General features: G+C 43.0%; 1 protein-coding gene across 6 annotated transcripts in view; it reads left to right on the plus strand.

Annotated features, from left to right (window-relative positions):
- Positions 1-27586, plus strand: part of FLNB (filamin B) — a 150699-nt gene that overhangs the window by 61367 nt on the left and 61746 nt on the right. For all 6 annotated transcript variants that reach the window (XR_007134493.1, XM_047777889.1, XM_047777847.1 and 3 more), the window contains exons 4-14: positions 2825-2972; positions 14128-14246; positions 15149-15226; positions 16527-16689; positions 17927-18124; positions 20786-20923; positions 22444-22570; positions 23456-23592; positions 25041-25234; positions 26428-26541; positions 27418-27561. Coding sequence is in view for 5 of the 6 variants with exons in the window: in XM_047777889.1 (XP_047633845.1) it covers positions 2825-2972; positions 14128-14246; positions 15149-15226; positions 16527-16689; positions 17927-18124; positions 20786-20923; positions 22444-22570; positions 23456-23592; positions 25041-25234; positions 26428-26541; positions 27418-27561 (1560 nt within the window). In the remaining variant the exon portion in view is untranslated. The remainder of the gene's footprint in view (positions 1-2824; positions 2973-14127; positions 14247-15148; positions 15227-16526; positions 16690-17926; positions 18125-20785; positions 20924-22443; positions 22571-23455; positions 23593-25040; positions 25235-26427; positions 26542-27417; positions 27562-27586) is intronic.

Genomic DNA, 27586 nt, shown 5'->3' on the forward strand with positions numbered 1-27586 from the left:
CCTTGACTGTGGCATCTCACATCTTCCCCACTTTATTAATAGGTTCTCATTACTTGGGTGCTTGTAGATCCCCTAAAAATTTTCACTGTCATGTGTGACATATTTTGGAGTATTTCTTTTTTTTTTTTCTTTCTTTTTTTGTCTTTTTGTCTTTTCTAGGGCAGGTCCTGCGGCATATGGAGGTTCCCAGGCTAGGGGTCTAATCGGAGCTGTAGCTGTCAGCCTACACCAGGGCCACAGCAATGTAGGATCCCCAACCCACTGAGCAAGGCCAGGGATCAAACCCGCAACATCACGGTTCCTAGTCGGATTCGTCAACCACTGCGCCATGATGGGAACTCCTTATTTTGGAGTATTTCTGTTTCAAAGATCACAAAGGCCGTCTTTGGACACCAGACTGCAAAAGTGGACCTTAACCATAAGAAAATGCCAATATTTGACCATTTTTAACCTATTAAACATTTTTTTGGAGTTTCTTATAGCTCAGCAGTTTAATATCCAGTCTTGTCACTGCAGTGGCTTGGGTTGCTGTGGCATGGGTTTGATTCCTGGCCTGGGAACTTCCACATGCCAAAGGTGTGACCAAAAAGGGAAAAACAAAACAAAACATTTTTAAAAATCCAGTTTCTTTAAGTAAGTCACTTAGAACTTTTTAAAAGATTAAAACCAGTATAACCAGCCATTAATGGAAATTGTGGAGGAATTTGTATTTCCTATGATCCTAACACAAGAATATAACAAAAGAACTTGGAAATTGAGTATGTCTTGGATAACATCTGCAGTAGCCATATTGCTTAGTTGAGGTCCAGTCTAACTAAGCTCCTCCTGACATTCTGAGTCCCATGTTCAAGACCTGGTCAAGGAAACTCAGTAGCTGGTGCCATTGGTGGATGACCTCACTATGGGCTCTGTTAAGGTGTTATGTTGGTTTTCAGAGCTGAATTCAGTGTATTTTGTAACAGGATCCCTTGGGCGGTAGAAAATCTTGCCTATGTGTTTTTGGTTTGGTTTTGGCATCATGTCTCTGTTCTAAGGCCCATTCCTTGGCTCTGCCACACTCAGGAAGTGGTGTGGTGTGTTTTTCATCTCCTTAAACCTAAAACCATCTCCATTTGATGTTCATGTGATGTTGGCACTGTGTAAAGCTGTTGAAGGAGCTGGCTAAAAGAAATGCTAAATCAATGCACATCCATTTTACGGAACGTATTGGAAGCAACTGTACAAACCCAGAGAGCTATTTTGTTGCTGCGGGCTAATCATCAGAATGTTTGCTGGTGGTGTTTTGTTTTGTTTTTTAAACCGTGGAGTGAGGGAAGCGGGGTATATATGTCGTCCATCTGCTTTTGACTGACCCGGTTCATGAGCCTTCTGTTCAGCTGAAGAGGTATGGCTTGCCTCTTATTGGGAACAGGAGAAGTTTTTGTGCTGTTTAGGGTTGGGTCAAGTGGTACAACTGGGGCTGTGACACCTTCAGAGAGGCCACCTGTCCAGCATGGGTCTAATCTTGTTCCTAAGCTGAATGTTAGGAGAAAATTTTCATCTTCTTAGGTTATAAATGGCTTTTAATATGAAACCTCTCTTAGCTCAAGCTGCTGTAACAATGCCATGGACCATGTGGCTTAAACAACCGACATATATTTCTCACTTCTGAAGACTGGTAAGTCCAAGATCAAGGTGTCAGGAAATTCACTTTTTGGCGAGGGCTCTCTTCCTGGCTTGCAGGAAGGAAGTGGTGGAGAATGAGCTCTGGTCTTCCTCTTATAAAGGCACCAATCCCATTAGGGGAGCTCCACCCTCATGATCTCGTCTAAACCTACTTACTTCCCAAAGGCCCCACCTCCTAATACCATCACACCAAGGGCTAGGGCTTTAAGGTATGAATTTGGGGAGGACATAAACCTTCAGTCTATTATAAGATCATATAACTAATATGTCATTGCATTATCTCTCTATTTGATTTTTCGCTGCATCCGTGGCATGAGGATGTTCCCCAGCCAGGGGTTGAACCTGTACCACAGCAGTGCCCCAAGCTGCTGAAGTGACAATGCTGCATCCTTAACCCACTGAGCCACAAGAGAACTCTTACTGCCCCCCCTTTAAACTAGTAGCTGAATTAACAGAAATGCAGGCAATGGATGAATGAGCAAAGAAAAAGGCCAGTTGACCTATGCACTTTTTTGTAATATGCTCCAATCCCATGTGTACTTGTTTCTTCTCTCTCCTCATGTGATAGAACTTATCCTTTCTGGAAAGGGGAGTGAGTGGCCTTTTTTTATCAGGAGGGTACATATGAACCGCTAGAACTTGTGCACAGAATTGTCTGGAGAAGGTCCTCAGCTTCCAAATGGAACAGTCACACCTCTAAAAGTTGTTTTTTCGTTTTTTTTTGTTTTTTTTTTTGTTTTTGGTCTTTTTTTTGTCTTTTGTCTTTTGATGGCCACACCCACGGCATATGGAGGTTCCCAGGCTAGGAGCCTAATCAGAGCTACAGCTGCTGGCCTACGCCAGAGCCACAGCAACGCCAGATCCGAGTCACATCTGCGACCTACACCACAGCTCACGGCAATGCTGGATCCTTAACCCACTGAGCGAGGCCAGGGATCAAACCCACAACCTCATGGTTCCTAGTTGAATTCATTTCTGCTGTGCCACGATGGGAACTCCTAAAAGTTTTAAAAAACAAAACTGATTTTGACATGCTAGTTTAATGTAGTTTACTGAGAGACTGACTCAATTTCTGTTTGGTTTAGGAGATGTTTGCAAAAACTTCAGTAATTACAAAGTGATTTGTTCCAGGTATTCATCTATCTTGTCATTGTTCTAGGTCATCACTCCTGAAGAAATTATTCACCCAGATGTAGATGAGCACTCGGTGATGACTTACCTGTCCCAGTTCCCCAAAGCCAAGCTCAAGCCAGGGGCTCCTCTTAAACCCAAACTCAACCCCAAGAAGGCCAGGGCCTATGGCAGAGGTAAGCACTGGCTGTGTTGGATTTGAGGTTTGTCCCCTGATCTTAGAGGTTATTCAGAATCTAGAGTGTATAGACTTAATCCTTAAGGTGCCCCAGGCCTCTTTTGTCACATGTGTTTTTACCTAAAGTTCCATTTATTGATGACCATCATTTTCTGCCTTGTGAATCTTGGCTTTCAGAAACGCTGCTGCCTTAATGTGATGGAGACGGATGAGTTTGTTGCTTTGTGATTTGGGTGCAGTAAGCCTGGGATGAAGAAAGGACTGTTGTTCCCATTTTTCAGATGAGGAATCAGAGGCCCAATCCATAGGGTGGTGGTGGGGTCAGGTGGAGGGAGGGGGTCCTCAAATTACCACAGTGGGGTAGGGGCAGGAGCCTGGGTCTAGGAGCTGCTGATTTATGTCTCCTTTGGATATGCCAAAGCGGCCTCAGATTTCCAGATGGAATAGGAGCTATTGTTAACTCCTGGCCGATACTTCCTTGCTAAGACATCCTGTTTATGATATCACCACCAATTGCCAGGAGACAGCTCAGAACATTACAGTGGGTCAAAGCATTTTGAGGACCTTGTTTTTCTGGTTGGCACCTGACTTTAGGCACATGAGCTTTTTTTTTTTTTTTTTGTCTTTTTGTTGTTGTTGTTGTTGTTGTTGTTGCTATTTCTTGGGCCGCTCCCGTGGCATATGGAGGTTCCCAGGCTAGGGGTTGAATCGGAGCTGTAGCCACTGGCCTACGCCAGAGCCACAGCAACGCAGGATCCAAGCCGCGTCTGCAACCTACACCACAGCTCACGGCAACGCCGGATCATTAACCCACTGAGCAAGGGCAGGGACCGAACCCGCAACCTCATGGTTCCTAGTTGGATTCGTCAACCACTACGCCACGACGGGAACTCCCACATGAGCTTTTTTAAGGAGAATAGTTGCATTTCAGCCCACTGTGGTTTCTGGTTAAGATTAGCGCAACAAGATACAATTTACTCTTTTCTCTATGAGGAGGGGAAGGAATATGTTTTATTTATTCATTTTCATGGTTACAACTGTGATAACATTCACACACAAAACATATCTTGTATATTCTCTCCTAGAATCATAGTTCTTATCATTCTGATGTTTTCTCTTGCCTGCGTGTGCACGTGTGTGCGTGATCGTTGTATTATTTGAAAATAAATTGCAGACATGGTGACATTTCACTCCTCAATACATCAGCAGGCCTCTCCTAAGACTAAGACATCCTCTTTTGTAGCTGTAATATTCATTATTACACATAAGAAAATTAACAGTAATTTCATAACAACTTATATCCAGTTTGTATTCAAATTTCCCTATTGTTCTAAAATTGTCTCTTACAGTTTTGTTTGACAAACCAAGATCTGATTAAGAGTCATCACATCTGCTTATTATTTCTCTTTAGACTCTTAATCCAGGATAATTCCCCCCCCAACTTTCTTCTTATTTTTTTTAATGACATTGACTTTCTGAAGATCCAGAGCACTTGTCTTATAGCATGTCCCATCTGCTCCTTCTCTTTGAAAATAGCATCGCCCTACTTGGCATCAGCTTAGTCTTAAGATGACACACGACCAGGGTAGTGGTTCTGACCATATGCTGTTCTCAGCATCAGTGCCAGGGTCCCTCTCATCATCATTTAGATCAGAGGACAGTGAGTTCTGAAATAAACTCACTTGCCATTTGAGGTCCTTTTGGCAATGAAGCTGGGTCTGTGCAATTGTTTGTTTTATATGGAAACTGGGGGTTTTGTTTGAAGCCCACTCCCTCCTTCCATATGCAGTCAGTTGAAGGTTGGCCGGTCCATGTCCATGCTTGCTTTGAAAGTGCTTTCTCTTAGCTATAACCAAAGATGGTAGTTGGAATAAGGGATCTCTGATTTTATTTTGTTTTTTATTTTTTGTCTTTTTGAGGGCCGCACCTGAGGCATATGGAAGTCCCCAGGCTAGGGGTCCAATCGGAGCTGTAGCCGCCGGCCTACACCACAGCCACAGCAACACCAGATCCAAGCCGAGTCTGCAACCTACACCACAGCTCACAGCAATGCCGGATCCTTAACCCACTGAGCGAGGCCAGGGATCGAACTCGAAGGCCAGGGATGCGAACTCCAGGGATCTCTGATTTTAAAGACCATGCTTCCTTAATGGCAAAAAAAGCTGCAAACAGCCAAATCTCTTGTCAACAGAATTGGTCAAATGGATTGAATCTAATCAAGACATAAAATGCTGGTTTGCAATAACCTTATCACTGGCTGTCCAGTTTCCCCATTGTTAATGTGAAACAGTTTCCTTTCACAATGCTGTTTTCTAGAAAATGTGACTTGCAGCAGTTAAGGAATGTGTCTAGTCATTGCCATTTCCTCCTTCTGCTTCTGTGTTATGTACTTAGGGAGGAAACATGTACACACACACACACACACAAACATGTATGCATATGTATGGATTTTTGCATTATTATGTTAAGGTAGAATACACATAACACAACATTCACTAATGTAACCATTTTTAAGTGGACTATCAGTGTCATTAAGGACATTCACTGTGTTGTACAAACATTGTATCTTCCTAAACTGAAACCTTGTACCCATTAAACAATAACTCTCCATTCTCACCCACCCCACCCCTCCCCTGCCTCTGGGAAGCACTGTTGTATTTTGCCTCTGAATTTGCCTATTCGGGGTACTTGATTAAAGTGGAATCATACAATATCTGCTGTTTTGTATTTGGCTTACTTCATGTAGCATAGTGTTTTCAAGGCTCATCCATGTTGGTACGTATATCAACATTTCTTTCCTTTTTAAAGCCGACTGATACTCTATGTGTAAACCACATGTCGTTTATCCATTCTTGGGTCAGTGGACCCTTGGGTTGTTTTTGCCTTTTAGGTAGTGTGAATAATGCTGTGGTGAACATGAATATATAAGTATCTGAATCTTTGCTTTCAATTCTTTGTGTATATTTCTAGAAGTGAAATTGCTTGGTAGTATAGTTCTTCTGTGTTTAATTTTTTTTTTTTCCTTTTTAAGTAGGAAGAGAAAATGGTCATTGTAGGCAACAGGCCACACATGAGGCCACATGGGCAGAACCTTAGATATCATCTTTGGCTCAGGAAGAGACAAAGGGGAGGGACAATTTGCTCTCTCCTGTGTGGCCACATTGCTTTATTTCTGCCAACAGAACCAAGGCGTAGAAACGTTTCATCTTCTAGTTGCTAGTTCACTGAGATCCATTCACTGAAAGGAGTGAGGGGTGGGGTGAGGTACACCGGCAGCCACAAACAGGTCTTTGTGGTGGGCTCCCTCGCTGGGTTAGGGATGTTGAAAACATGCAGCCATGAACTAAATAGAAAACATATGTTCCGTATGAAGCATTCGTTGCATAGCAGGCTCTCAGCACCCTTCGTTCTGAGTAATCCTAGAGACCATTGTTTCCCTGCGTTAGCTCTGAGCAAGTTTACAAGGTGCTGGATGTGGTTTGGCCCCTTAATTAACCATGGTCAGCCAGGGTAGATGAGCCCCATCCTGGGCCTTGGATAGGCTGCAGGGTAAGTCGTTTCTCAGGCTCTTGGAGTCAGATGGAGAGAGTATTAATAAACATTTAAAGTGCAGGGTTAAATTTGTTTAGTGACCCAATCATGATAAAAATTTTAAGCAAAAGAAAAATGTAGAAAATAAAAATTGAACACCTTCCTTCCCATCTGCTAGTCTCATTCCTTCCTTCAAAGTCTGAGGTGTTTCTTTCCAGCCTTTTTTTTTTTTTAATGCTGAGATGAGTTCAAACTGTATTTTCTTCATTTTGCATTTCTTACCTAGCAGATTGTGAATGTTATCTTGTTATATAACAATCTATAGCCAATAAACTCTGTTATTTATTGGAAAACTAATACAAATCCAGAAGGAGTAACAAATGACTCAATGTCTTCAACAGATAAGTGGCAAAGAAGAGATGGAGAGAAATGTAGAGAGTGAATGAGATTTAAGAGGCTTAGGAACTAGTTGTAATATGTGAACCTTATGGGATCCTTTTTAAACTGTTTTAAAAAATTCATGGCACTTATAATTAGGAATTTGAACACTGAATATTTGATGATACTAAGGAATTGTCTTTAATTTTTTTGATGTGACTTTGTTTTGATGTGGATATTCTATAAATGTCTTTTAAAGATACATAGTGAATGTTTGTGGATGAAAAATGTTAGGACTAGGATTTGTATCAAAATAATACAGGAGAAGGGAAGAGGTGGGAGTGAAGGTGTGAACCAAGACTGGCTGGGAGTTGATAGTTGTTGAGGCTGAGTGATAGGTATACAAGATTCATTTTACTCTATGTCTGTATACATTGAAAATTCTCTATAATTAAAAAAAAAAAAACTTAAAAATATGTAATACTTATGGGAAGAAGGAGTAGAAGTATTTTTCTTAATTCTTCCTGGTAAGCACAACTAAAATCCCTGGGCATTTTCTACAGGACAAACGTAGGGAGACTTGGACAGAGAATAAGGCAAAACAGCTAGGGACCTTGGAACCACAGACTGACACAGTAGTGAGTTCCTTGGGTTTTCTTTTGCTTCTTATATCCCAGGCCTGGAGCTGAATAAGCTAATGACTTGGGAACTCCCATGGATACAAGCACAAAAAGCCTCAACAAACACCTGCTCTCTCTGCTTGAAAGAGCAGGAAAGGGCAGCCTAGCAAGCAAGACAGAACACTTTTAAACAATAGCTATTATACTCCAGCCAAGTGCCACAGAATAAACTGTGGCCTCCAACCCCTACTGACACCAGCAAAGGCCAAGTGGGGAGCCCAGACTTTCCCTGCAGATAAGGGGGCCACTCTCCCTATAGTGATGTCAGAGGCCACTCGAGGGTAATAATGAGGCACCCCTAGCCTTCCAGCTGCCACTGGAGGTCCAGTGGGAGCTAGAACTCCCACTTCCACCCACCAGTAACCAGTAATCCTCTATACCTGCTGATGGAGCCCCCTCCGGGTGGAGGTTGACCCAGGAACCTGGACATCTTCCCCCAGTGGTGGTAACAAGGCATGCACCCTCTCTTCCCTTGCTGGAGCAGTATTATAAAAAGGCCACTAAAACAAAGTTTAAATAAGACCCAGAGTCTCATAACACAATAACTCAGAATATCCAGGTTTCAATCAAAAAATCACTTATTGTACCAAGAACCAGGAATATCTCAAACTGGATGAAAAAAGGCAATCTGCTGATGCCCACATTAAGATGATAGAACTATTTGATGAAGATTTTAAGGTGCCTATTGGAGTTCTTTGGTGGCTCAATGGGTTAAAGATCCTGCATTGTCACTGCTGTGGCTTGGGTTGCTGCTGTGGCATGGGTTCTCTTTCTGGCTCAGGAACTTCCACATGCCACAGGCATAGCCAAAAACAAACAAAGACTTTAAGGCACGTATTATAAAAAGGCTTCAACAAATAATTACAAGTACATTTGAAACAAAGAAATAGAAGATAATAAAGGAGAACCAAAGGGCACTTTTAGAACTGAAAAATACAGAAACTGAAATAAAAACTCAATGAATGAGGTCAGTAGCAGAATGGAAGGACAGAGAAAAGAATCAGTGAAGTAAAAGGTAGAACAGTAAAAATCATTCTGAGTGACAAAGTAGACTGAAAAAAATGAACAGAGCCTCAGGAGCCTGGGGAACGACAACAGAACATCTAACATTCATATCATAGGAGACCTAGGAGTTCCCGTCATGGCTCGGTGGTTAACGAATCCAACTAGGAACCTTGAGGTTGCGGGTTCAATCCCTGGCCTTGCTCAGTGGGTTAAGGATCTGACGTTGCCGTGAACTGTGGTGTAGGTAGCAGATGTGGCTTGGATCCCGCGTTGCTGTGGCTCTGGCATAGGCCGGTGGCTACAGCTCTGATTAAACCCCTAGCCTGGGAACCTCCATATGCCGTGGGAGCGGCCCTAGAAAAGGCAAAAAGACAAAACAAACAATAACAACAACAACAAGAAAGCAACATAGGGAGACCTAGAAGGAGAATGAAAAGAGAGCAGGGCTGAAAAAATGCTCAAAAAAATAATGGCTGAAGACTTCCTAAGTTGTGCAAAAACAAACAAATAACCATAAACCTAAAGATTCAAGAAGCTGAACTAAACCCAAGCAGCATAAGGACACATACACAAAGTGTACACCAAGCCATGTCTTAGGCAGACTTCAAGAAACTAGACCGTAAAAACTGGAAGACAGTGAGAGAGAAATGACACCATACCTATGGGAGAGAAATAGCAAGACAGATTTCTCATCAAAAATCATAGAGGCCAGAAGGAAGTGGGACCACATTTTCCAGGTGCTGAAAGAAGAGAATTTTCAGGCCAGAATGCTATATCCAGGGATAATATCCTTCAGGAGTAAAGAGAAGATCAAGACATTCTCAGGTAAGGGAAAATGAAAAGAATTTGTCATAAGCACATCTACCCTAAAAGAATTGGTAAAGGCAATCCTCTGGACAGATGGGAGACAATGAAAGGGGGAATTTCGGATTAACGGAAAGAAAGAACATGATACGCAAAATATGGGTAGGTTTAATAGACTTTCCTCAAAAAACACAAACTATCAAAATTCAGCTAAGAGGAGCTAGATAGCCTGAAAGGTCCTTTAACCATTAAATACAATTTGTAATTTAAAAGCTCTTGGAAAAGAAAATCTGGGGCCCAGATAATTTCACTGGAGAATTCTATCATACATCTAAAGAAGCATTAACACCAAATCTACATGATGTCTTCCAGAAAATATGAAAAGGGAACACTTCCCAGTTTGTTTTATGAACCTAGTTTTGCTCTAATAACAAAACCAGATAACGACAATGCCAAAAAAAGAAACTGCAGACCAGTATCCATCATGAATATAGACGTAAAAGTCCTTAGCCATTATACAAGCAAATAAAATTCAGCAAAATATAAAAAGAATTATGTATCGTGACCAAGTAAGATTTATTTTAAGAACGCAAGGCTGGCTTACTATTAAAGAAGCAGTCAACGTATTTCTTGACTGAAGAAGATCACATGATCATGTCAATTGACACAGGAAAAACACTTGACAAAATTCAGTGGCCATCCATGATAAGAATTCAGAAAAAGAGGACTAGAGGAGAACTTCCTCAACGTGAAATAGAGTAACTACCACAAAGAATCTACAACTAACCTAATTAATAGTGGAAGACTGAGGGAGTTCCCCTGGTGGTACAGCAGGTTAAGGATCTGCCCTTGTCACTGGTGTAACTCTGGTCGCTGCTATGACATGGGTTCATTCCCTACCCCAGGAACTTCCACATGCCGTGGGCTCAGCAAAAAAAAAATTAAAAAGAAGACTGTATGTTCCCTAAAATTCAAAACAAGGCAAAGATACCCATTTGCACCACTGTTTTTCAACGTGATGCAAATTTTAGCCAGTATAGTCAGGCAAGAAAAAGAAATAAAAGACATATATGGAAAAGTAAGAAATAAAAACTGTACCTATGTAGGTGACATGATGGTCTATGTAGAAAACTGTAAAGAATCTTAAAAAACAAAACAAAACAAAAAAAACCCTCTCTTTGAATAATTGAATTCAGCAGTCACAGGAATCACCATGTAAAAATCATTTGTATTTCTGTCTACCAGAATGAACATGAGGACAGTGAAATTAAAAATACCCTTCCATTTACATTTGCTCAAAAAATTGAGAAATTGGTGTCAATATAATAAAACATGCTAAGAATTCTATGCTGAAAATGACAAAAACACTGATGAAGAAATCAAAGACCGGAGTTCCCGGTCTTTGATGCAGTCAAAGACCACCCGGTCGTGGTGCAGTGGTTAACGAATCTGACTAGGAACCATGAGGTTGCAGGTTCAATCCCTGGCCTTGCTTAGTGGATTAAGGATCCATCGTTGCCGTGAGCTGTGGTGTAGGTCGCAGACATGGCTCGGATCCCACGTTGCTGTGGCTCTGGCGCAGGCCGGCGGCTACAGCTCTTATTAGACCCCTAGCCTGGGAACCTCCATATGCCGTGAGAGTGGCCCTAGAAAAGGCAAAAAGACCAAAAAAACAAAACAAAACAAAAAACAAAACAAACAAAAAAAAGAAATCAAAGACCTAAATAAATGGAGAGACATACTTTCTATGGGTTGAAAAAGTTACAGTGACAATGTCATTTCTCCCCAAATCTTCATATTGGTTTTTATTTTTGTTTTTTTGTCTTTTTATGACCACTCCCATGGCATATGGAGGTTCCTAGGCTAGGGGACAAATCAGAGCTGGAGTCCCTGGCTTGTACTACAGCCACAGGAATGCAGGATCTAAGCTGCATCTGCAATCTACACCATAGCTCACAGCAACACTGGATCCTTAACCCACTGAGAGAGGCCAAGGATCAAACCTATGTCCTCATGGATGCTAGTCAGATTTTTTTCCTCTGAGCCACGACAGGAACTCCCTTTATATTTGTTTAACCCATTGCTATTAAAATCCCCACAAGATTTTTTTAATAGATAGGAAAAAGCTATAATTTTAAAAAGTATATGGAAAGACAAAGGAATTATAGTAAGGAAAGCTATTTTGATAATGGACAATAATGTAGGAATCAGTCTATCTGATTTCAAGACTGTTATTTCAGATACACAGGTCAATGGAACAGAATTGAGCACCCAGAAAGAGACCCACACAAATAATCACAACTGATTCTTGACAGAGGCACAGAAGCAATTCACTGCAGGGAAGAGAGCTTTTCAAAAGCAATTGAACATCCAGAGGCAGAGAAAATGAACCTTGGCCTCTGTCTCAAACTTCTTGTAAAAATTAACTCAAAATGTATCGCAGACTTCAGTGGAAACCATAGAACTATAAAACTTTCAGAAAAAGGTGTAGAAGAAAATCTTCAGGATCTAGGACTAGGCAAAGAATTCCTAGACTCGACACTGAAAACATGATCCGTAAAAGGAAAAAAATGATGAATTGGACCTCATCAAAGATTAAAAAAAAACGTGTAAGAGTATGGTCTACATTCTGAGGTCTTGGTGTAGAACACAAGCATTGGATTGTGTGTGCTATTAAGGGTTCTCTCTCACCCTTGGGTCACCCCACTTTTGTGAGACTAGCTTCTGCCCTACTGGCTACCTAGACACCATCTCAAACAACTCAAAATGTTGCTTAGACCATGGGCCCCAGGGGACTGGATTTTACTTAATAAAGAAAAAAACAAAAAACTTTTTTCACCATTTCAAACCTTTTGCAGTTAAGAGGTAGAAAAACTAGGTAAAAACTGAGCAAAAATATTTTGAAACCACATATTCAGCAAAGCACTAGTATTTAGAATTTATAAAGACCCCTCAAAACTCAATTTTTAGAAAACCTAAAAACTAAAAATAACCACACAATCCAATTTGAAAATGGGCAAGAGATAAGAACAGACATTTCATGAAGAAAATATGCAAATGGCAAAGAAGCACATGAAAAGATGTTTAATGTCATTGGCCGCAAGAAAAGTGCCAAATAAAACTACTGCACACTTATAGGAAGGGCTAAAATAGTAAGTAGCCATACACTAAATGATGGCAAGGATCCAGAGAAATTGAATCTGGATCACTCATACATTGCTGGTGGGGCTGTAAAATGGTATAGCCACTCTAGAATACAGTTTGGCAGTGTTAAAAAAACCTAAACACACAACTACTATACGACCCAGCAGTTGCACTCTTTGACATTTATCCAGAGGGTTGAAAACTTATGTTCACACACAACTCTATGCATGAATGTTTATAGCAAACTTATCAGTAATAGATAACTAGAAACAACTTAGATGTTCTTCCTTGGGTGAATAGTTAAACAGACAGTGGTGCATTCATATCTTGAAATATTACTCAGTGATAAAAAGAACAGGGTATTGATACAGACAGCAACCTGGATGAAACTACAGAAAATGATGCTAAGTAGAGAAAGCTAATCCCCAAATTTTACATAATGTGTAATTCCAGTTGTACGACCTTTGAGAAACGATAAAATTACAGAGATGAAGAACAGATTAGTAGTGGGAGGGGTTACAAAGGAGATAGTTATACAAGGGCAACACGAGGGTTCCCCATGGGATGGAAGTGTTCTGTATCTTGACGATGTCAAGTTAGTATCCTTGTTGTGATGTTGCACTAGAGTTTTGTATGATGTAACCATCTGAGGAACAATAGCAGTTTTTTGTTTGTTTTTAATTTTTATTTTATGGCTGCATCTGCAGCATATGAAATTTCCTGGGCCAGGGATTGAATCTGAGCTGTGGAGTCACTGCTGCAGCAACACTGGATCTTTTAACTCACTGCCCCAGGCTGGGAATGGAACCTGTGCCTCCTCAGCAACCTGAGTTGCTGTAGTGGGATTCTTAACACACTGCGCCACAACAGGAACTTCTAGAGGGTGTTATTATTTATTACACTTGCATATGAATCTGTCTCAATTGGGTCAGTCGTCTCAATTAAAAGTTTAACTGATAAAAATAATAATCTAATCAAATGCAACTTAAAAACATTCAAGTAATAGGAAATGGTCTTTTTTTTTTTTTTTGTATCTTTGCCTTTTCTAGGGCCACTCCCATGGCATATGGAGGTTCCCAGGTCTAATCGGAGCTGTAGCCGCCAGCATACGCCAGAGCCACAGCAACGCAGCATCCAAGCTGTGTCTGCAACCTTCACTACAGCTCTCAGTAATGCTGGGTCCTTAACCCACTGAGCAAGGCCAGGGATCGAACCTGCAACCTCATGGTTCCTAGTCAGATTTGTTAACCACTGCGCCACAACAGGAACTCAAGGAAATGGTCTTTTTAAAAAAAGAGCCACACTTCATTTGTCTTCCCCTGTGTCACTTCCCTCAAGGCAAACCCTACTGCTAGTTTCATAATTTTCACAATTGTATAGGCTTCTGAATGAATTGCTCTGCATATTTCAGAATCGGCTACTGGCTTTAAGTAACAAGGACAGCATTATGGGTTTTGATGTGTTTGATCATCCTTCTCACTGCAGTCTGTCCCTGTCTCCCATATGGCAGCTACAGGGCTGGGTTCCATCTCTCAGTTCCCCAAAGGAGACATGGTGGGGATTGGCCTGTGTCAGGCCAGCTTGTAATGTGCATTTGTAAACCTGTGACAGGAATCGAGCCCACTGGAAACATGGTGAAGCAGCCGGCCAAATTCACTGTGGACACCATCAGCGCGGGGCAAGGAGACGTTATGGTGTTTGTTGAGGACCCCGAAGGGAACAAAGAGGAGGTACCTTGGAGGATGTTGCCTCCTTGATTAGCATCCTATGGACCTTTTGGGGCTTGTGACAGGGACTGTGCCTCCATCTTCCTCATGAAAGCTCACCACAAAAACTTTTTTTTTCCAAAAGGGATCCTGAGGCTTAGAGCGGTTAAAGTAACTTGCCCAAGGGCTATTATGTCTTGAAAAATCATGTAAATTGATACCCAAGGCACAATCTTTAATCAAATAATGGATAATTTGGATTTAGCTAAAAACCTGGTTAGTTGAGGTTTTAGATACCGATGGCCATAAGAACAGTAACAATATAATTACCGATAGACTAACAATACTGATAGAATGCAGTACAGTAATGATACTGATTCCCTACTCTTCTCATGCTGAGCATCCTCTGGTTCCTCCCTCAGGGCCTTTGCAAGTAATGTTTCTTCTGTCTACTTGTCTTCTTGGGGCTATATTTCGTTCCTAGTGGCTATATTTCGTTCCTAGTGCTTAGCACCATCGAGGTTCTAAGTTTACCAGCATATTGTCTGTTTCTCCCATTTGGGCAGGAATTGTGCCTGATTTTGTTTTACTTTTGGAACCTGACATGGGGCCTGGTATTTCATAAGCTCTTAATAACGACTGGGCCAATAAAAGTTCACGTTACTTGCTTCATAGTCTCTCCCAACTAGAAAGTTTCAGCCCTGAGACAGTGGAGAGTCTTGACTTGGTTATATCTCTGTGCTATGTGATTTTGTTTCTGTGACTTCAGGCTGCTTTTCTCCTGGGGTGGTCTGTAGGGGTGGTGGGATGGAAAATAGCCAGGGCAAGTTCCTCGCCTGGCACCCCGCTGCAGGATCTTAGCTAGCATAGCCTGCCTTTACTCACACCCGGTGCCTTCTCTGATTGTCACTCACCTTCTTTCCTAGGCACACGTGACCCCCGATAGCGACAAGAACAAGACATACTCTGTGGAGTATCTGCCCAAGGTCACCGGACTGCACAAAGTAAGATGAGGTGTCATGACCTTCCTTGCTTGGACTGCTCTTCTGGGCTTGCTTCCATGTGTGTGGAAGAAAGACAGCTTAGGAAGGAGAATGGTTTACTTAACTTCTAATTTTCCTTTCTGTTTATAAAAGTATCCAGGCGCATTTTAGAAAATTTGGGATCTCTATCAGTCAGACTTGGGACATCAGCTACTACATAGAGATTGAATTCCACTAAATTCTTTGCCACATCCTAAGATTTTTCTGACTCCACTTAGGTAACTGATAGCTATAAGCTACATGCTGGGAACGTAGGTATTAAGCTATGAGCTCTTTGTCTTTAATGCTTCCTTAAGTATCCCTCTTCAAGGCACTTCAGGGGATCTGTCAGTATTGAAGCCTGAGTACAGAGAAGGCCAGTTGACTCTAGTGGAGACCAATGGCCCATTCCTGCAACTGAAGAAATGGTGGGCTTCCTCCAGCTTGCAGGTCCTTTGTCTCAGGAATATGTTGAGTTCCATTAGAGTTGGTGCCTGACTGGCTTGGAGGATGAGAGCTAAGGGGGTCCTGCAGGAGAGCTGGGTGATCCAGGAGTGTGCTTTTAATAGCACACACAGGCCAGTCCCTGTGTACCAAGCCAAGACTTTGGGACCTAGACCATACATACCACCTTAGGCTCTAGAGATTTCACTTGGAACTATGGCCATTGATTTCTGTTATACTCTTAGAACTTCATGAATTTGAGAAAAAATATCTTGAATGGGGCATTAATTTATTATGCAATTAATTTATTCCATTCATATGAAGGCCAACCTAGTATCCCTCAAATTTAAAAGATGAGAACTCCAACTCATATTTTAGATGGAAATCTGTACTGTATCTCAAATCCATGTATCTGAGAGTGATCCTGGTCTCTTGAAAAGTATTTTGACTCTAGATTTGAAATCCTGAACTGTGCATTATATTCGGGGAGCAGGGAGCAGTGGTCCTATCTGTAGTTGCTTAAAGGGTCCATTGTCTTAGAGATTCAAGTATAGTATAGGTATATTTGCGTGTATCCTACTATAAGGACTAATTTAGGCATGTCTGATGTAAGTGTTTTTAGTTTGCTAAAGACATGATGTCCCAGGCCCAGCCGTGTGGCTGATGAAGGCAGATAGGAGTCCTGTTCAGGCCCCTTTTCCCAGGGCTCCTGCTTCCAGCAACCTTTGTATGTATAATCAGGAGGATAGAAGAGAAGGTTGTTGGTTCATGTAGCTTGATATGGTGGTCTTGCCAAGTAGGGAGAAATGATGATGTCTTACCTGCTTGTCACTTCTAGGTCACAGTCCTCTTTGCAGGACAGCACATCTCCAAGAGCCCATTTGAAGTGAATGTTGACAAAGCCCAAGGGGATGCCAGTAAAGTCACCGCAAAAGGCCCAGGCTTGGAAGCTTCCGGGAACATCGCCAATAAGCCCACCTATTTTGACATCTACACGGCAGGTAACACCTCTCTGAAAGCCTGAGATAAGGTTTGGGATGCCTGACCTTTGTTTTTTAAATTGAACAACCAACAACAAAAATAGCTTTTTTAAATATGCTGATTATATTCTTAGATTTTTTTTTCAACCTGATTTCTTCTCTAAAATCACTCAAGCTTGGAGTTCCCTGGTGGTGTAGCGGATTAAGGATCTGGCATTGTCACTGCAGCAGCTCTGGTTGCTGCTATAGCATGGGTTCAATCTCAGGGAACTTCTATATGCCATGGGCACAGCCCCCCACCCCCCCCAAAAAAATTACTCAAGCTTAATTTTGATTATTAATAATCAGTTTATTTACACATTTCTGAGTTAACTAAATAAATGAACATTCTAAAGAAACTCAGTTTTAAGAATTATCTACTCAGAGTTCCTATTGTAGCTCTGCGGAAACTAACCTGACTAGTATCTACGGGAATGCTGGTTTGATCCCTGGCCTTGCTCAGTGGGTTAAGAATCCAGCATTGCTGTGAGCTGTGGTGTAAGTCACAGACACAGCTCAGATCTGGCATTGCTGTGACTGTGGGGGAGGCCAGCAGCTGTAGCTCTGATTCAACCCCTAGCCTGGGAACTTCATATGCAGCAGGTGTGGGCTCCCCCCCCGCCCCCAAAGAAAAAAATCATCACCTGGACTGAATTCTATGCAAGGCCCTATTGGGGAGAGGGGTATATAGAGGAATGAATAAAACACAATTTTTGAATTGTCAGCTTTCTTTTCTTTTTTTTTTTTTTTTTTCCTAGGGCCACCCTCATGGCATATGGAGGTCCCCAGGCTAGGGGTTTAATCAGAGCTGTAGCCGCTGGCCTACACCAGAGCCACCGCAATGCGGAATCCGAGCCGCATCTTCGACCTACACCACTGCTCATGGCAATGCCGGATCCTTAACCCACTGAGCGAGGCCAGGGATCAAACCCGCAACCTCATGGTTTTTAGTTGGATTCGTTACCCACTGAGCCATGATGGGAACTCCATGAATTGTCAGCTTTCTTTTCAATGTAAAATTATTAAATAGAGAGTGGGAGAAAAGGAAAGCTGGCTCTGACCCTCTTCCTCTCCACCAGAAAACAGTTACTGTCCAGGTAAGGACCTTCTGAGGGCCTCTCCATCTGTTGTGGTTTGCATTTTGTACTTGCTTTTGTCTTCGTCAGCAGGGAGCTTTCTTGAAGGTGACTGAGGTCATAGACTGTTCTCTCTCTCCTAGGTGCTGGCGTGGGTGACATTGGTGTGGAGGTGGAAGATCCCCAGGGGAAGAACACTGTGGAGTTACTCGTGGAAGACAAAGGAAACCAGGTGTATCGATGTGTGTACAAACCCATGCAGCCTGGCCCCCACGTGATCAAGGTCTCCTTTGCTGGGGACACCATTCCCAAGAGTCCCTTTGTGGTGCAAGTTGGGGAAGGTGAGTGCCAGGGGAGCTGACCATATGTGCCTAAGGCTGGTCATATATGTGACTGGGCTGCGAGGCCAGGAGAGTGGTCAGGGTCCAACAATGAACTCAAGCCTGTCCTTTTGCTGCCAGGGCCCCTTATAGCAGGAGGTATCCTGAAAACATTCAGGCTAGTATCTATTTTGTCCTCAAGATACTCATACTAATATCTTCCTGTGAGCCACAGAGTGACCTGAGTGCTTTACTTGTATTAACTCATTTAATTTTCCTCCAAACCCTCATACCAGGATTCATTATCTTCACTGAGAGATGCAGGACTGATGCTGTTTGAGGCATTGTCATCTGTGGCTGAGGTTAAGAGCTGTGGCATTGCTGGTGCCCTGTAGCCTCCTTTACTGACTGCCAGGCACTGAGCACAACTGCATCTAATCATGACACCACCTGCCTGTGTGCTCTGGGGACCATTCTTATCCCCATTTTGCAGGTGGAGACACTAAAGCTTAGATAACTTAAGGTATCAGTGAGTACTAGGCATTAGTAGCAATAGAACCATGGTCTCTGTTGACTCCTTAACCATGCCGTTAAACTTCCTCTGTAGCTAAGAACCATGCATTTTTCTCTCGTGTTAGACTCCTTCCCTCTGCTACCTTTTCTAACCAATACTTGCCTTTCCCTGTTCTGTCCTGTGCATCTGCGTCTGCAGACCTGGCTTCCTCTTCTGAATCCTGCCTCTGGGCCAGCCTGGACCCCGAAGCTGTTGGCTTCCTAGTTGAAAGCACTGGGCCAGAGGCATCTCTCTTGGTAAGGGCTGGTTGGGTGGGGCTTCCACTGCCAGTTCTTTTGCTGCCTGCAAATGTCAGCTGTGCTATTTGTGACCTCAGGAAATTACAGTGCAGGTGTTAATGCCTTTTGTCCATCCAGACGCCAAACCCACTCTCTAATTACACTTTAACATCTCTAAAACATCTCAAAATGGTGGAAAACCAAGTGGTTTCCTTCAAACTTTTTAGTTCTATTTAGTGTTTATATGAATGAAGCATTTATCCTTTTGATGTTGAGACTGTTGCCTATGTTCAGAATTTCCATGAGTGCTTTTTTTTTTTTTTTTTTTTTTAAAGACACACTTAAACCCTCCAAGGGAAGTCCTGTCATCCTGTTGTGACTTATTTCTGGTATGACCAAATTTTCTCCCCTTGACAAAGAAAAAAAAAAAAAATTCAGAAACAGAACTCCCTTTGACATAATGCAAGAAAGAATTTTGAACAGCTTTCTTAGTTCTAATGGTGTTTCCTGACTTCCTGTCACTCATGGACTTCTTTTTCATTTCTGGCATGTCCATCTATCATCTGTACTAGTTTCTATTTACTTGTTTTGCTTTTTAGGGCTGCACCCGAGGTGTAGGGAAGTTCCGAGGCTAGGTGTCCAATCAGAGCTGCAGCTTGCAGCCTACACCACAGCCACAGCAATGGTGGATCTGAGCCATGTCTGCAACCTACACCACAGCTCACGGCAACACCTGATCCTTAACCCACTGAGCAAGGCCAGGGATTGAACCCGCATCCTCATGGATGTTAGGTTCATTACCACTAAGTCACAATGGAAACTCCCTGTACTAGATTCTTTTTAATTAAACTTTCCTCCACTTCATTTTAAGAAAAAAGCTTTTTATCACTTTCATAAAGGAAAACCAACATCACTTCCCATGGAATACTACATAAACTTAAGCTCATCCGCAAACTACCTAACATCATCGCTACTCTAAGGGAGTGTATATGTCTCTTTGGGTCTGTCCACCTGAGGACATTGCAGGGATGGAGTAGAGATTCTTGTCTTCTGGATTCTCTGATCCCCTGGTATATATTTGAATATGCAATGTCCAATTTGGAAAGGAATAACATGCCATTTTGCCCATTAATCTCCCCTTTGTATCTCCCCCCCTTTTAGGACCTCTTATGTAGGGAATGTTAGAAGCTACCTTTGTCCTTAATTTTTAGACATAACAACCATAGGTTTTTTTAACTAGATCCAGAAATTAAGAGTGGTGTTTATTGCTAATTATTGAATTTATAGCTGCCCACATCCTAAGATCCTTGTAACAGACAGCACTAAAATATTTGTCTGCTTTGGCTAAGGTGGGGTTGATCTGGTCTTTTTTTGAGCTATCCTCTGGCCCTTCCTGTGGAGGATGACAATGTTTAGACTTTTAGAAATGACTGATGCGAAATTTGGAACCAGGTCAGATGTTTTCAGAGTGCTGTGTTTTCCAAGTAGACTTGAAAAAGTCCAGTCTTCCTAATTACTGGGCTCTTGAGTATGGCAATGAGGTTTGAACAATGTCCAGCCCTAGGTCTTACCTCTCTTTTACCACTGAGAGGATAAACGCCAGGACTCAGCCATTACCGGGAACCCAGCGAATCCATGCTGTGGTCTCCTGCTTTCTTTGCCAAAGTAACTTTTCCCCAGTTCTTGTGCACTGTGGCTGGACACAGTTATGTTGTGTCCTTATTTGCTAGCCTGGGGTGCTCCTTGAACAGGACCCCTGGACTCAGGGAACTGCTCCATACTCTTTATGCAAAGCAAACATTTTCTTGGCGGTAGCTACAAGTTACCTTGGCTTGCTCAACTCGGACTAAAGAATGAAAGGTTGAATTGATGTTGAAACTGTGCTTGCAGCCTGCAATCCAAACGCCTGCCGGGCCAGTGGCCGAGGCCTGCAGCCTAAAGGCATTCGTATCCGGGAAACTGCAGACTTCAAGGTTGACACCAAAGCTGCTGGAAGTGGAGAGCTCGGTGTAACTGTGAAGGGTCCTAGTAAGTGCTCCTTTGCTTCCCAATCTCAGATGTGATTTCGGCCAACTTTGCAGCCATCGTGCAGTGAGTTCTGATTGATTTGTGCCAGAGGGCTATGTCAGAGATTTGGAGCTCTCTGGGCTCCATGGTGAAAGAAACAGTAATTGATTAGTAATGTCTGCCCTGGATGTGGGAACAGTGGTGGCTTGACAGCCTCACATGAAGACTTATAGTAGAAAAGACAGTGATGTAATGAAGTTGGAGAAATGTCCTTGGATCAACAGCATGAAATGGCCCACTTTTTAACTTGAGGAATCGAGGCTCAGAGAGGAAGGGTCTTGACCAACGTCACACAGCTTATAAGCCTCTGAGGTGGAATTAAAGCCCAGTCTCCAAAGCCAGTAATTTTCCCACCACAGGTTACATTTTGTAGATGATGAAAGTATGCCAGGTGCCTAATTACTATGATCAGTGCTTATAGAAGAAATATAAATTCCCTAAGATTTTCTTTGTAGATAAATGCCATTTGTGGATGGGTACGTTGCATCCCATAACTCATTCTTGCTGTCTCCTGGGAAAGGAGACTGATGGGAGGATAAGCATCTATTCTGTCCTCAAGTTTTCCCCGGAACAGAGAAGCAGCAAACATTTCTAGGTGCAGGTGGAGCAGTGTGGGCTGTTTCACTCCCAGGCCTTGTGGAATCTTGAGCTTCCTGTTCCAGGACCGCTCTCACCCTGTGTGTTCCCACCAGGCTGGGGCAGGAGTGTTCTGAGCTCCAGAAAGTTAATATTTGATCTCAGAGCCCCAAACTTTGGGGCAAGCTGTGCCCTGAGGGCAGCCAAGGTTCCAGACTGCCTAGGCCTGGAGTCAGGCTGCTCTGGGGCTGCCTTCCCTCTTGGCTTGTTGCTACAGGAACTAAGGAGGCCTTTTTTTTTTTTTTTTTTTTCCCTGACCTTAGATTCTTGCTTGACTAAATGGCTTTCCCGGCCAAACCTCAGGGCTCGACATAAAACAAGTTTCTGCCTGATGGCTCAGTCTGGAGTTTGTAGGATAGCATTTAAAACCTGTCCTCTTAGAGAGAGCATATGAGAGCTTTCATGCTTTAGCTGAAAAAGATATGCCAGGATACTAACTTCAGACTCATGCCACATACTCATAAGGGTTCCATGCCTCCCCAGTTTTCGTGGGCATCTAAGAAGGGTGGCTTTGATCACTAAGAAATACTGAAGTATGACCAGATTTGTCTTTGCACAGACCCAGGAGGTTCAGGACTTCATATCTCCCTCATAGCTGAGAGAGCATGTAAAAACTATTGGCTGGGAAATCTTCCATTTCCTCTTACTTCAAAGGAGACCTGGGTCTCTTTTCAGCTTTGGAGTAATCTCCCAATTTGGGGATGTCCCACGTTCTGAGTCATTCCACTCAGTTTTCCTGTGTGGCTTATGTGTTGTGGATATCTCTGTCTTTCTGTTCTTGTCTTTCGGATTCTTGTTCTGAGCCCACGGTTGCATTGGAAAGATGGTCCTCTTCCTTCCCACAGAGGGTCTGGAGGAGCTGGTGAAGCAGAAAGGCTTTCTGGATGGAGTCTATTCCTTTGAGTATTACCCCAGCACCCCAGGGAAATACAGCATCGCCATCATGTGGGGGGGACACCACATTCCAAAGAGGTGAGTCTCCAACCAGAGTCGTGTCTCCTCCAGAGCCGTGATCGGCCCAGGGCAGGCTCAAGGTGGTTGCTTCCTGGGCTGCAGGAAGGAAAGAGATCTGCTTTGTCGAAAGCTTTTTTTTTTTTTTTTCTTTCAGAGCAACACACAGACAGTTGGCCTGTTCTCAAAAGCAGCAGAAAGTCACTGTGGTTTCAGCTGCCTTGCTTTAAATCAAATGCTGGTGGTTTGGGGCTGGTGGGAGGCAGAGAAGCCAAAAGGAATAGCAATACATAGCAAATGGGCTGTGTGTCTATACACCCTTATATAAACTGAGACTCTTTCTTTCAATGTGTGCCTCTGTTCGGGAATGCCATGGGTAAAATGGTTAAAATCTGCTCTGGTTTATATTAAAATCCTCTACGTGAGTATGGTCAGGAACCAAGGGGCGAAGTAAAACTCTCAATAAATTCAGTTTACATATCTGAGCATATTGTAAGTTTCTGAGAATCTAAGCAAACTTCTTTTTACTCTTCCATACCAAAGTTAGAGCACATTCATTCATGTATGAGATAAAGCCTATTCAACCTAGTTTTCTTGTTATAGTATAAGCAGCAGGTGGAAAAGTATGCACTCTCTTAACCTTTCAGTTCTCACGGTCTGATGAGCCCTGCACACAAAAGGTAAATGACCAGGACAGTGCCAGGCAGCGTGGCTTGAAGCTGCCCCTTTACATTATATTGTTGACATAACAATGGCTGTGGGGGGACCTGCATGAAGGAAGGGCTTGGCTGGAGCCTGCAGGTAAAAGGATTAGGCAAGTGGAAAGAATATATGTAAAGAGCTTATGGCAGTATTTAGCCCCTTTTTTGCTCCTCTATAATGCTTCCTCTGTTCCTTTTCTTCTAGTCCCTTTGAAGTTCAAGTTGGCCCTGAAGCAGGCATGCAGAAAGTCCGTGCATGGGGCCCTGGCCTCCACGGAGGGATTGTTGGGCGATCGGCTGACTTTGTGGTGGAATCCATTGGTTCTGAAGTGGGGTCTCTGGGTATGTGGAAACAGCTGACCAGCGGCTTTCGGCGGGCTGAGATTACAGGGTGCCTGGACTAGGTGTAAGGCTGTGTGTTGAGGTCTCCTCCGAGCCTCACTGTTCTAAGCCAGGGCTGCCTCTAGATACTGCCTTGGAATTACAGTTCCCATTTTCCCCTTGCCCTTCAGGTTGCCCTTTGCACTCATTCATCCACTAGACCTTGAGGACAGAGTCCTTCTGTGGATGTTGTCCTAAAACAGTGCCAGGAACATAGTAGGCACATGGCAGATATTATTGACTGATCCTTAGTTTAGATGAATGAATGAATTTTGCTGAAATTAGACATTTGGGAGGTAAATAACTCTTTGGAGCATAGCTGAGAATATTTTAAATATGTATCTATTGTATATGATCATTTTAGATCAGTGGCCAGCACCCATCTCTCTGTGAAGGACCAGATAGCAAATATTTCAGTATTATGGGTCATAGTCTTTTGGTTGCAACTATTTCACCCTGCCATTGCAGCATGAAAGCAACCACAGAAAATACATAAGTAAATGAGTATGGCTGTGTTCCCTATTTATAAAAGCAAGCAGTGGATCAGATTTGGCACACTGGCCAAAGTTTGAAGACCTCTTTGCTATCGAACAAGCAAAAAAATCTGATGAGCAAAGAGGGAAAAATAGGAAATCACATTTAATATTTCCTTCTAGAGAAATAATAAACATCTCACTATATATCCTTGCAAACTGGAAATAATATTAAGCCTTTCATGATATCCTTACAGACTGTTTTTACTATACATGTGCAAACAAATACTGATCTGCTGCAAAAACATCTGGGGATAGCCTTTATATCTTTCTGCCTCAGACAGAGATAGGATATGTCTTATTTTTCCATGGTTTCCATGAAATTCCAGTGCACAGATATAGTTACTGTTAAGCTCTCCAGTTATTTTGCTGTAAAAACAATGCTGACTATGTATCCCTGTATCTAACCATTTACACACATCCTTGATTATTTCCTTCAGAGAAAAGCCCAGAAGTGGATCTGGTGGGGTCAAAGAGTGGGCATTGTTTAAAGTTTTTGGCTCATATTGCCAACAGAAAGATTTGCTGTTTGACCTTCCTGTTCAATGATGTTTTTAAAAAGTCTGAGGAGTTCCCAGCAGGTTAAGGATCTGGCATTGCCACTACAGCTACTCAGGTCACTGCTGTGGCACAGATTTGATCCCTGGCCTGGGAATTTCTGCATGCCATGGACATGGCTCAAGAAAAAGTATAAAATCCAATTTTCCATCTCCCGTGAAGATGCAGTAGGCTGGGTTTTGTGGGAATAGGAGCCCAAATCTTCAGGCTAATACTTGATTTTTTTTTTAGGGAGGCGCAGAGGGTGTGGGTTGGTAGTAACCTGGAATAAGGTACTTTCTACTGTGTAACCAGGGGTCCTCCCACCCCATCCCACAGGGTTTGCCATTGAAGGCCCCTCCCAGGCAAAGATAGAGTATGACGACCAGAATGATGGCTCGTGTGATGTCAAGTACTGGCCCAAGGAGCCAGGTGAATATGCGGTTCACATCATGTGTGACGATGAAGACATCAAGGACAGTCCCTACATGGCCTTCATCCACCCGGCCTCAGGAGACTACAACCCGGATCTGGTGAGTCAACTTATCATGTTGACTCTCTCTTCTCCTCCCTGGCCCCTGGCCCTCTCCCCATTGCCCAGAGAGCTGCCTTGAGCAGCATGTGGAGAAATGGCAGAGAAGAGCCGTTAAGAGCTCAGGAAGGAAGAAGACCAGAATTAGAAGCCTAGTAGTACCTCTTAGTATATTTCTAAAATTGGGCAAGTAAACTTACCTCTCTGACTCTTAATATCTTCCTCTATAAAATGGGAAGGATAAACTGTCTGCTTCCTAGAGTTTCTGGCATGATTTGAGGAGGTAACATGAATAAAGACAGCCCTTAGGTGTTCCTGTTGTGCCTCAGCCAGTAAGGATCTGGTGGTGTTGCTACAGTGGCTATGGCATAGGTTCAATCTCAGTCTTGGGGATTTCTGCAGGCCATCGGGCACAACCAAAAAAAAAAAGAAAAAGAAAAACACAGCCCTTAGCACAGTGCCTAGCCCCCATAGAGGGCTCCATAAGCTGATATTTTCTTGCAACCTAGAGCCACTTTGAATAGGTATTGTTTTAGAGCCACTTGATACAGTTATTCAGTCTTGCCACTTTATATGTTATTGCTTCAAGCTGTTACTTCATTAAAGATTTTTTTTTCTTCTTCCTAGCTTCCCTTCTCTTAAATTAGAAGTGTTTGCAGTGTTTTCAAGAGCTTCTCTCTGCTTTTTAGCAGGCTGATTAAGTCTGAGCCAGCATAGCTGACAGGAGGAAGCCCCTCTCCCAACCATGTGCATTCCTCATGGACACCTGACAGTAGGCTGACATCAGTCCAGGCTTGTAGCAACTGCTGGTCCTTTACTGTCTGGGAGCTGCAAACTTTTGGAATGTTGTCAGCAGGAAAGGTTCTAAGCCCCCTCAAAGCAAGAGCATTGAAACTAGACATGGCTGGAGGTCCCTGCCCTAGTTACTGCACGTCTCTAAATCAGCCCAGATCAAGACAGGGAACACATGCTAGTTTGGGATCTGGTTTTACAGAGGTTTTCTCCTGCATGAAAGGTTAATGATTCCGCCTTTTTTTTTTTTTTTAAGTGCCAGCCTTCTTTAGTATTTTCCTTCCCATATCTATGCACAGTTGTTGTGCTCTTCCCCATTCTGGGGTCACCCATCTTCTGACGGGGACTGTAGTTAGGGGCATTACACGGAAGGAGAAATCACTATTGGTTCTTTGCCCCCAGGTGCAAGCATACGGACCAGGTTTGGAGAAATCTGGCTGCATTGTCGACAACCTGGCAGAGTTCACTGTAGATCCTAAGAATGCTGGAAAAGCTCCCTTAAAGATATTTGCTCAGGTAGGTTTCTAGGGGGCCACAGGTAGGTAACAGGATACATCAAGTCACTCAGTCCACCTGATCCTCAGTTTTCCTTATCCACACATTGTGAATAAGAATATCTATCTCATGGGGTTTATGTGAGGACTAAACAAGATTCTAACATGTAAAGTGGGCTGCTTTTCTCATTTTTATGATTTATATTCTGTGGAAGTAAGGCTTGATTGTTTCAAATCTCCCACAAATGTCCTTCAGGGTGGCTGAAGCTACCTAGTCCGTGAAGGGAAGATTTGTAAACAGGCGTTTATCAAATATGTTCATCTTAATTGAATTTGGCCCAAGGATTTAAATGCAGGAATTGAAATTAAGAAGTATTGAGTGGCCATGGTTACTTTTGGGGCCATTTTGTCTTTCTTTTCTTTTTTTTTTTTTTGTCTTTTGTCTTTTGTCTTTTTAGGGCCGCACTCACTGCAAATGGAGATTCCCAGGCTAGGGTTCTTATTGGAGCTACAGCTGCTGGCCTATGCCACAGCCAGAACATGCCAGATCTGAGCCGCATCTGCGATCTACACCACATCTCACGGCAGCGCCGGATCCTCAACCCACTGAGCAAGGCCAGGGATCAAACCCGCAACTTCGTGGTTCCTAGTTGGATTTGTTTCTGCTGCACCACCACGGGAACCCCAGGAGCCATTTTCTCTTAGTAATTAAAAATTAATAAATGCATGTAGTATGACATCACTTGTCATTGTATTGTGAGAACGTGGCATTTCCTAGTTGCTGCATCTAATTTTGTTGGATGGTTGTGTGGTGACTTGGTTATTTTGGGAGGCTGCAGTAGCCCTGTTAGATGGAGACAGCGTGAGGGCTCTGTTCTTAGCCCCTGCTCTTTTGCAGGATGGGGAAGGCCAGCCCATTGACATCCAGATGAAGAGCCGGATGGATGGCACATACGCCTGCTCGTACACCCCGGTTAAGCCCATCAAGCACACCATTGCTGTGGTCTGGGGAGGTGTCAACATCCCGAACAGCCCTTACAGGGTAGGTTGTGAGGTGAAATCCTGGT

The sequence above is a fragment of the Phacochoerus africanus genome, chromosome 1, assembly GCF_016906955.1.
Source record: "Phacochoerus africanus isolate WHEZ1 chromosome 1, ROS_Pafr_v1, whole genome shotgun sequence".
NCBI lineage: Eukaryota > Metazoa > Chordata > Mammalia > Artiodactyla > Suidae > Phacochoerus > Phacochoerus africanus.